The sequence below is a fragment of the Gavialis gangeticus genome, unplaced genomic scaffold, assembly GCF_001723915.1.
Source record: "Gavialis gangeticus isolate Ggan-Ray unplaced genomic scaffold, GavGan_comp1, whole genome shotgun sequence".
Taxonomy (NCBI): Eukaryota; Metazoa; Chordata; order Crocodylia; family Gavialidae; genus Gavialis; species Gavialis gangeticus.
In genome coordinates this window covers 11080963-11091548 of record NW_017729006.1, presented here as the reverse complement: position 1 = coordinate 11091548, position 10586 = coordinate 11080963, and the positions used below count along the sequence as shown (strand labels likewise).

The window sequence follows — 10586 nt, the reverse complement described above, 5'->3', positions numbered from 1 at the left end:
GGGTGAGGGAAGATGCAGAACTCAAACAGATGGCCTTGATTCCACAGAAATCAGGGAGGAAAAGGTCACAGCAATCAAAATGGGGAAGGAAGAAAGCCTGCATCAGTTCTGGCTAAGTGGAAAAGAAAAAGCCGTAAGCCAGGATTCCATCCAAAATCAAGAGTGTGATCTGTTGCTTATGCCCAGTTTAAAATTCCACATGTAGTTATACCTTTACTTTAAGAGTTCAAACAAGACCAACTAGATTATAAATTTACAAGTATATGTTAGGATTAAAAATGTTACGCAACCCTCATGGATCAGGGCACATAGCAATTGCTAATTGATGGTGGTTAGAAAGAAACTTCCTTTTGGGCCACTTATTCCTTAATATTCTTCCACAATAGGGGTAAGCAATCTTTTGTGGACGCAGGCCAGAATGACCAACTCCAGTTCAGCGGTGGGCAAGTAGATGGGCACTCCATGGGACAAGCTACAGCCAAAGCTGTCTCCCACTGAAGCTCCACGTGCACAGGTCAGATCTCACCATATGTTGCAGACTCCTCCAAGGTTCCTGCAACTTTCCTCTAAAGTATCTGACCACGGTCAAACATGAGACTTCAGACTAAACCAGGGGTGGGCAAAATGGTGGATCTGGCCAGCAACCAGACTCCATTTCCCAGCAGCCCCTGTCCACATCGCTGCAGTCAGTTTTCATGGAGACCCCAGGAGCAGGGGTGCTGTGGTGGGGCAGGGAGCCACTCAGGGGCCGGGACTGGGATCTTGCAGTGGTGACAGAGTGGTCCGGAGCCCGGGCAGAACTGCAATCTCCTGCCTGCGGCATGCTCTGGACTACACTGTTGCCGCTGCAAGATTCCAGCCCCGGGGCTGCTCCCCCCCCTGCATGCCCTGACAGCACCACTGGGGCCAGGCTCCATGAAAATCCTGGCCTTGCACAGTCACAGTGCTCCTGCTCCTGGGGTCTCCATGGAAACCCACTGCAGTGATGCAGGCAGGGGCTGCTGTGAAATGGAGTCTGCCATAGGCCCAATTCAGCCCGCAGGTTGGGCTTCACCCACCCCTGGACTAAACAGACCATCTGTCAGAACCAGTGCGATACTTCCTACAAATTTAGATACCATCACATTCAGAGGTAAACAATAAAATCAGTGTAGTTTGAACAATACCGCATTTTAATTTGTTATCACCCTGGGAGTCTATATTGTGTCTTGCTAAGAGATGAAGCCACACTGCACAAATACAGCTGAATGATGAATTCTTTATAACTGCTTTCAGTCCCAAAATAAATTCAGTGCAAAATGAAATATAACCTATCAGCAGAGCCCCGGAGAAAAAAAAAAGTCAGCTTAAAATGCATTAAATACAGCTACCAATACTATTAAGTATATACCCTAAATGCAATATTCAAAATTGCTACAGCAAAATCATGTTTAACTAGTTTAACATGCATAATACTTTTAAACTTCAAGGAGGAAACACTTTAACTTACATGGCTTTCCTGTTATCCATAACAAAATAGCTCCCATATTTTTGGGACTTCAGAAAAGTATTTACTCTCTGGACCTTGAGCTCTAAATGGAGATACTGATTTCCATCGCTGTAAAGCACATTAAGCTCTTCACATTGGGAGCTCACTATCAATTCAGCATTATTTGCTTAAGCAAGTGTTACAGACTCATGCTTCTAACCTGCGACAGTTCCAATCATGGAAATCACTCTTCTTTAAAAATGTCATGGTAATTATTTAAAATATGCGAGAGATGTTAAGAAAATCTTAAGGGAATGTACTTACCCCCTTATTGGCAGCAATGCAGCATTCTGCTAGTCTCAACCAAAGGCGTGGGTTTGAGTGATAAACCTGGACAGCTTCTACCAGGCATTCAAAAGCAGCTAAGGGCCTCCCAATATGTAAAAGCTGAATTCCACAATTATACAGCAGCTCATACCGTTTGTTAGTCAGCAGCGTACACATAGGTCTCCCTGAAAATTTCTTGCCTGTAAGAAAGATAGGCATCCATTTTAAGATCATGGAGCCCTGTTAATAAACTTCATTATATAAAACTCACTAACTGTCCTTCTGTAAATAGATTCCACTCATCTCAGAACAGATCCTTTTCCCTTTTTCCTTAGCATATGCTGCATTATCTTCTACCTTTTTTCCTCACTTAAAAAAAATATAAACACTGCACTTGACTTATACACAGGGCCAACTTACAATTGCCCTTTAAGTCCTGACTTTTACACCTACAATATTTTAGCGCATGTAATAAACAAAGTCAGAAATTTTTTTCAATTAAGTTTTTATTTTAGTATTTTTAATATATTTAAACCTCCAGGTCCTTTCATTGGTTATTAGATTCTGAAGAGGGGTTCAGTAAAAATGGTCTTTATCTGTAGCTATGGATTAATAGTCAGGAAAAAACATTTTTTCCTCTAAAACTGGACCTGAACACAGGGGGTTAAACTTATTAATCAAAATCACACAGCAGACAGCTAAGGATAAAATAAACTCTGAACTAATTTCTCAAGTTAGTATTATACAGGAGACACACTAACCCAGATTGTTATGAATTCACCTGCCTTCTTTATTATTCTCTTTTTTTAATTACCATATTAGTTTGGCCTTAAAAAAAAAAAAAGACAAAATATCTGTTTTGCTAGTTTAACAGATTATAACAAATGGCCTCAGACTGCAATGTCAGCACAAAGGCAGCCTCACCATGACCTATACAAGGATACTTAAAGCACATGGTTTTAGGCAAAGTGGGAATTTAACAGAGCAGGTTTGATATATGAGTTCTTGTTTAAAATAAATAAATAAATAAATAAAATGGGACTCCGGTCAATTGCTATTCATCTGACACATTAAGATGACACGATATATCACCAACTTATCAGGCTTTGCTTCACTTTTCTGTAAATTAAAGACGAAATCAGAAAATGACAAGTATGATTAAATTTTATGTGAATATTCACATAAACCATACAGTCCAAGTAAGTTTCTAAGTTTCTATTAAGAAAGCACCACATGGTTAAGGCATCTTTCAAAAGAAAACACGAGAGGCATTTCCGGGTCTTTGCAATTTGTCCACAACATCAAGAAATCTATGGTTATTCCAGATCTTCTTGACTGACAATCAAAAGGATATAAAACAAGACTAGAAGTAATTACCAAGGCTTCCCAAGTGGTCTGAAACCTGGGAGAAAATAGATGATAAAGTGCGTGCTACTACTTTTGACAGCAATTATATCCCAACTTCAAAGTACATTACCAGCTCCATTTCCTCTTATCCTCCCCCAAAGATTGACTAACAGTAGTTAACCAAAAAGGTATTATTGTAGAGCTCACAGTAGTATTTTGATTTGAGGATCCTTCCCTTACCATTCCTCTTCATGCTACAAGCCCTACCTGGATCTGTGCTACCCGTTCCTAGTTGTGCACATGCATTATCGTTTTCCTGCAGGGCCTTTTTAAAGTAGAAAATTCCTAAGTTGTGTTTTCCCATTGCAAAATGGATGCAGCCAAGGTTGTTCCAGAACATGCACCTCAAGCACTCGCCTGTGACAACAGCAAAAGATCAGGTTAACAAAAGTCACACATTTTAATAGTTCAAGTGATTATGGTACGAAGTACTGCAATACAATACAACATCTCACATCAGGTCATGATGTTAAAACCAATCAATGTTTGAACCCCCTGCTATTTCTGTATGCCATTGTTTCCCTTGAGTATACCCATTAAATAATTTCAAGTTAAAAGTATCAAGTGTTTGGCGGATTCATGTATCATGCTCTAAAGCAGCACAGTACAAAACCACTTGGACAGATTTAGGATTTAAGCACATCAACCTGAAAATTCCTAGAATTTCATGTGTAAACACTTGCCGTTTTCTGACAGATGGTTCTTGTAAGAAAGGAATTCTTCAATGACATTATCTGCCACTGTTGTATAAAATAAACAAACATGCTAACCCAACAACATAAGCCAAAGAAATGAAGTCTTTTCAGATTGAGAATTCAGTCTTTCTTGGATATATTCTGATAGGTACATTGTAAACATGCAAGACAAAAAATTTAGGTTTTTACTTATTTACTGGTAACTGCCATTTGAGAGCATTACAAAATCATGAAAAACTATTGAGTTTCCATATTTTAACATTTTAAATCAGAAGTGTCAAACTGAAATGAGTTGTCAAGCCACATCCAGGCCATAGGGCTTCTTGCAGGCCACCTCCAGATCTAGCTTCTCGCCGTGGATGAAAAAGCTATTGCATCTCAGCCAGCAGGCAAGGAGTTAACGCCACAAGTACTCACTCCTCTTGCCACAGTCAGTCCAACCAGCCATGACATGCCTTTTTCAATCATATTGAGAGACTACTGATTAACTGCATGGTTTCCTAACTATGCAGAGGTCAGTCCCAATTACTGCAGTTGTTCTGATTTTACTATAGTCATAAATGAAGCAATATTCCCAGGGCAAATTCTGTGATTGCCAATATCCAACTATAATTTCTTCAGCACATTCCTATCTTATTTAGTTATATATATATTTTATTTAATTTATATGCTGCCCTTCCCAACAAAAGCTCAGGGCAGTTTGCAATACAAGACAAAAAATGTATAGAAAACAATAAAATATTGAAGAAGATGCAATGAAAACCTCAAAACCACAGAATTCAACACACAAATGCATCTCTCCCCTCCTTCCTGCTCCCCTGTCTCTGACCAAGGACAGCATCCCACCACCCAACCCAACATCAATTCCCAACCCACATTCACTTACTCTATAAAAGGAAAGCAACCAAAAAAAAACAAACCCCAGAAAACAAAAACACTTCCCCAAAAATATCTGTTCTGCTCTCCCAGACTGCCCTCTAATCCCTACCCACCACCACCCCCCTATTTATGATGCAAGTGTTTCATGGTGTTTCAGAAGAACAATCTACCATAAAACATACAATTAAACAGAAAGACATGTAATTAACAGCTTTAACATTTACATTTCATAAAGGAACAACAATTTTTGTTGTATAAAACTGAAATTTAGATTTTGCATGGGTTTTCCCATTTCTTCACTTCGTGTTATAAATTACCAAATCTAATACGTTACTTACATGCCATTCATTTCACTTGAAAGAAAATTTTTTTTTTAAGAAAAGCCATTTATACATATACAAATAGATATATGTTATACATATACGCCTAATACTTCATGCAAACTTGAATTCACGCTGCAGAGTGCTCTAGGTGGAACACAAAACCTTACTGTCTAGCAGCAACCCTACAAATTCTACTGTTAGTCTCCACTGGCCCAAGCACAGATGTTAACAACAATTCATATCCTTTTGTTTTTTAAAGTCTAAAACTAACTTAGTGGCTATTTAGGAAAATTACTACACAAAACACCACTACCAAAAACAAACAAACAAAAAACCCCCCAAACAAACTGTATTTGCTGGCTGGGCATGAAGATATGGAAAGATGCCAATGGAAATCAATACCTTGGTATTTAAGGTCTTAATCCTTCAAGCACTTATACAAACATTTGACTTAAATGGTAATGAATCATCGCATTGAACTTAGACTACTCATATTTATAAATGCTTGCAGAATGAGGTCTTATGTTTTACCTGTTTTCATGAATCCTGGATGCTCAGCAATGTTTGCACTGTTTAACAGTTTTACTGCTTTCCGATAATTGCCCCTCAGATATTCAAAATTACTCTTAAGAAAGAGTGAAGGAGCAGACTGAAAAGAAAACAACAAAGTGAATTAATAAATTGCTTTAAGCACCCTCTTGACACAGCTGTATACTGCTCTAGGAAGTTATTGACAACTGTTGTTATTTTTAAAATAGAAGGGTTAAGGGCCCTTTTATTTTAAGGCAGCAATATGTGTCTCAGGTACATGATCAATACGCCACTAATTAATTGACTCATTACTGAATGTTTTCATAATCACCTTTAAAAAGCCTAGAATTGTAACAAACTGCTTTAACATACACAGTGGCTGCCTCTACATGAGCTACAGACAGTGCAACAAAAACAATTTTAATATCCCAAATTATTATTCTTACATATCTACTATGGAGTGATCTCATCCTATATATGATGAAAAAAAGTAAACAAAAACCTACTCAAGTTCATTAAGGTTCCCAATAATTCAATGGAGTTTGGATTTCCCTAACTTTTCTTGGATGATTATACTATGTATGGAATTAACTCTTTGTATAGCAATACTCACTGTCTCCATTAAGAGTATTATAAAACATAGTTAAGAATTCATTTACATAGTGCTTCATTCTTACTGTTAAATCATTAAGAACAATAAATAATGTCCTAAGTGCATATACAGGATCCTAGACAATCTAAAAGACAAATTCCATACTAATGATTTCCAATTAGTTAAAAGTAAATTATAAACTTGACTAGTGCTAGCAATTGAAAGCCCATTAACTTAAGACATTTCCCTGGATGTCCAAAATTTAAATGTGAAGAAAGTTAAACACATTCAGTTTTGGGATAGGGAACTGACAAAAATTCCAAAGAATACAGTAAAGAAAGCTTACATTTCCAGCAGTATTCATAACTGACTTGATCTCCCTTTTACATGCTTTTAGAGACTTCATCTGGATATAGGCTCTCACTTTGTACTGTTAAATAAAAGTCAAGGTTAACATTTTTAAGCATAATTTTAAGAACATTTTAGTAAGTTATACAATACGATTTAGATTATGAGGTGCAACATACCTAGATTTGCTATAAAGTAATCTACTTAACTCAAACCTAACAAAACCTATTCAAAAACTGGTTTCAGGCAACAGATTTTCTGTTCAGAATATGAAGAACATTTTTAAGTGTTTGTCTAAAAATATTTCTTAGTGAATCTTCTCACTGTTGTTGGCAGAGTAACGAATCCAAACCCAAAGCCTAGAACATCAGTTCTTCAAATAGCAAAGATCTCAAGTAGTTGAGATCTTTTAACTTCCATTGCAACAATTAACACCTATATCATAAGAAAAGCATTTGTTTGGTATATTTGAAAGCAGTGTCGGACACATCCTCAGGTGGTGTAAACTATCAGAAGTCCATCATGTGTAAATGGTTATAGCCATATTGATTTCAAAAGTATTCTGGCAAGTTTTTATGAGTTGAGGTTCTGACCCCAAGATGCTTAAATCGTTTGCTGCATTTTGAGGTCTTACAGAAACAGGGAAGAGAAAATTAAGATGCAGAAATCTAAGCTTTTCTTTGTACAGGTTTTGGAGGCTCCTTAAAACTAGGATGACCTACTGAAGTCCTTTCCAACCCTAATTTTCTATCATTCTGAAAATTAACTAGATTTGAAATATTCATAAAATATTAAATTGACATGTGAAAATTGCATGCGAAAAATGTTTCCCCACCTGATGTATCTTAGATTTTGCAGCTTCTATCAAAGCTCCACTTTCAGTTCTATGATTAGATGGCTCCTTAGCTGTGTTGTTACCTGTCTGAATATCAAATGAAAGAGGATAGTGACTGTGAACTATTAAAAAAAGTCTGTAAATTGAAATGAAGTTATTTTTCTTAGGTCTATTATCAGAGAAGAAATTGATATGCAATAATTCTAAAAAAAAACAAGCCTACTGAAAATTGCAATAGTTAGTACAGTAAAGGAAGTCATAACATGGAAGCCTAAGACAGCTCCTGGCAAATTATAAAGAACAACATTCTACATTTACACAATAGCGAAGGCAACTACTATTGCCACCACATCAACCAAGTATATATTAGTTTCCAAAAATCATTCTTAAGAGACCTCAAGGGATTTTTCATTTGCTTTCAGACTTTTCAGTAAGAGGACTGTACATTGAATATAGAAAAATGTAATTTTACTTGACATTTTATTTCATTACAGCATTAAAAACACCTTAATTTAGGTCCTATGTAGCTTGAAGCCACTTCCTATCTCCTTAGTATTTTCTATACACAGTAGCAGTGAAATTTCAGTGCCACCAGAACAGATTCCACTTCAACTCTATGTCACTGTTATGACATATATGCTCAATGATTCCTGTTAACATGTAAACTTGCAGTAGAAACTCCTCTCCCTGGCTCAAGGACTGCAACCCAAAGAAGCTTCCAGGAAAACGAAGTGGGTATAAATTGGCCCTGAAAAGTTGAACTGCCTCATTAATGTAAAATTTGCCAGGAGGAAACACCTCTCAGCCCCTGGTTGGGTTCAGAGAGAAGCTAATATACAACTGCCTAGTAAACTTACAGGTATAGACATGAACAAATTATCCCAAGTTAATGTAGGAAGGAGGTTTATCATGCATCAGCTGAACCATAGTAGCTTATTTGGTTGCCTGCTCTAACCTCCAACAAGCAGAAGCTAAACTACCACAATTTACCATTTTACTTTGGGTAAACTACTGTGATTTAGCTTCCATTTACTGCAGGATAGAGAACACACATGAAATGGTTACCACTGATCTGCTGACACAATAAAGCACCTCAAATTAAATCTGTAAGACTTAAGTATTCTGTTTTGTGGATAAAGAAGTGATCAGATGACACTGAAGATTAAAACCGTTTTAACACAGTTAACTATAATAAACTAAAAGAACAAGCTTCAGTTAGTTATTTCTGGATTGGTTTAAATGACACTGCAGTGAACATGTCTAAGATTTCAGAAGGTCTTAAACACACACACCTCATTTTTTCCATTCTTGCTGTTGTTATTGCCCTGCGAAATCATTTTTTCTAGAACAGCAAGCAAATGTAAAGCTCTCTCAGCTTGGTAAGTTAGCAGATACAAATCTACAAGGAGAAAGCACACAGCCTGGGCAAACTTTTCTTCTACAAAAAAGAAAAAAAAGTTATTTTTGTTTTAATATATTTAGCACCTAGTATGTTAAATATCTAATTTAGCACTACAGATAAGCTATTTACTTAAGTGCCCTCATACATTGGTAGAAGAATTTTAATACATCATATATGCTGATAAACAAATCTATAAACATCATAAATGCATCCTTGAAAATGGTGTCTAAATTAAGGCATGAGACCTGGAAGATTGGGACTATTTCTAAAGAAATAAATACTCCCCTACTGGCTGTACGCATATCTGATCACATACATACAAACTGCTATATGTGTGCATAAATACCTTAATCATATATCTTTGGAAGATGTCAAATCCTTAACTTGCATCTCTATGCCTACCACAAGACACACCTCCATTGTCAAATCACGCTACTCTTGACAAACATTCATCAAAATCTTTATTTCTAACTTCTTCAACCAACCAGTGATTTGGGGACCCTTATCTATCTGTAAGATACATGTATAGATGGATAGGATAAGGATCCTGAAATCATATTAAGAAAGAAACTACAAAGACAGTTCATCCGTTATATAGTTATGAACAAACATCAGTAACTTGATCAGTCAGATTAATCAGCCACTATGGTGCTTTATACCAGGAAACAGTTTGATGGTTTCAGCACATCAGAGATTTAAAAATAAAACAACCAACCAACCTGCCTTGCTGTTTACATACCAAAAGGTTCTATGAACTGATAGAGCTTCTCTCCAACTGATATGGCTTCAGTATACTGACGAAGATGATACAGAATAACAGCTTGATTGTAGTAGAGCATGCTATTTTCAACATCATCTAATCCATCCATTTCTTCAACAGCTGAATGAACCTACCAAAAACGTGATTTGTATTGAGATTCCATTTCACTGTGAGCATAGGCAACATTTCACAGACATCAAGAACCCAGTATTTACAATACTGAGAAGGACAAGCAAGTAAACAAGATTTCACTAGCTCATATAAACTTAATATACATCCACATTTTGTCACCATGGTAGTCACTATTACAAGCAAAGAATTTAAAATAAAGTGAAATTTAATACCCAACATGTTGTTTTCCAGTAAGTAATTTCACAAATGATTTTCAGTTAGAGAACTACTTATGTGATGCAGCAGTTTCTTCCTACTGCTAGGGTACTGCACATACATATGATCAAATCAATACTAATAATGTACTGTAATTTACTATTTTTCTTCTCAAACAAAAAAAAGTGTCCTCAGTTACTTATATTTTTCAATACATGAAATATGTCACATTTACATATTGTATTTCATCCTGAGGGATCCCAAAGTGGTTCAAGATCACATACAAAATACCACTGAAATACTGCTAGATACTTTGTAAGAGATGACAGCAAACTGGCAACCACATAGAACATCAGAACACTTCTAATCACAAGAAAAACAGGAATTTTAAGCATCCATGCAGAGCATACAGGATTTAGGTGTTTTTAAGGCTTCTTCCAAAAGGCATCAATAAAACACAGTACATGGAATGAAGTTTGTCAACCTTAAAAGAATGAAGGCACAAGTCACACTGAGGATTTGAACCTGCGGTTCTAGAGAGCGTTAGTATTGCAAAAGTAATGCATAGACAGGTAATGTTCTCCTTCTGGTTCTTAAATTTAAAGTCTGAATTTAATCATTTCAATCCTTATTTCACAAGTGACAAACTAAAAGGTGGGGGGGGGGGGAAGGGGGAGGGAAGGCAAAACAAA

The 10586-nt window shown here is 36.5% G+C and overlaps 1 protein-coding gene across 1 annotated transcript in view; it reads right to left on the bottom strand.

The window, feature by feature from the left end:
- CNOT10 (CCR4-NOT transcription complex subunit 10) overlaps positions 1-10586 on the bottom strand; it is a 48045-nt gene that overhangs the window by 26977 nt on the left and 10482 nt on the right. Inside the window, exons 4-10 of the mRNA XM_019508804.1 lie at positions 9547-9697; positions 8698-8843; positions 7406-7492; positions 6569-6652; positions 5631-5748; positions 3410-3559; positions 1793-1995 (exon numbers count right to left, since the gene is read on the bottom strand). Of these exons, the coding sequence (XP_019364349.1) occupies positions 1793-1995; positions 3410-3559; positions 5631-5748; positions 6569-6652; positions 7406-7492; positions 8698-8843; positions 9547-9697 (939 nt within the window). The remainder of the gene's footprint in view (positions 1-1792; positions 1996-3409; positions 3560-5630; positions 5749-6568; positions 6653-7405; positions 7493-8697; positions 8844-9546; positions 9698-10586) is intronic.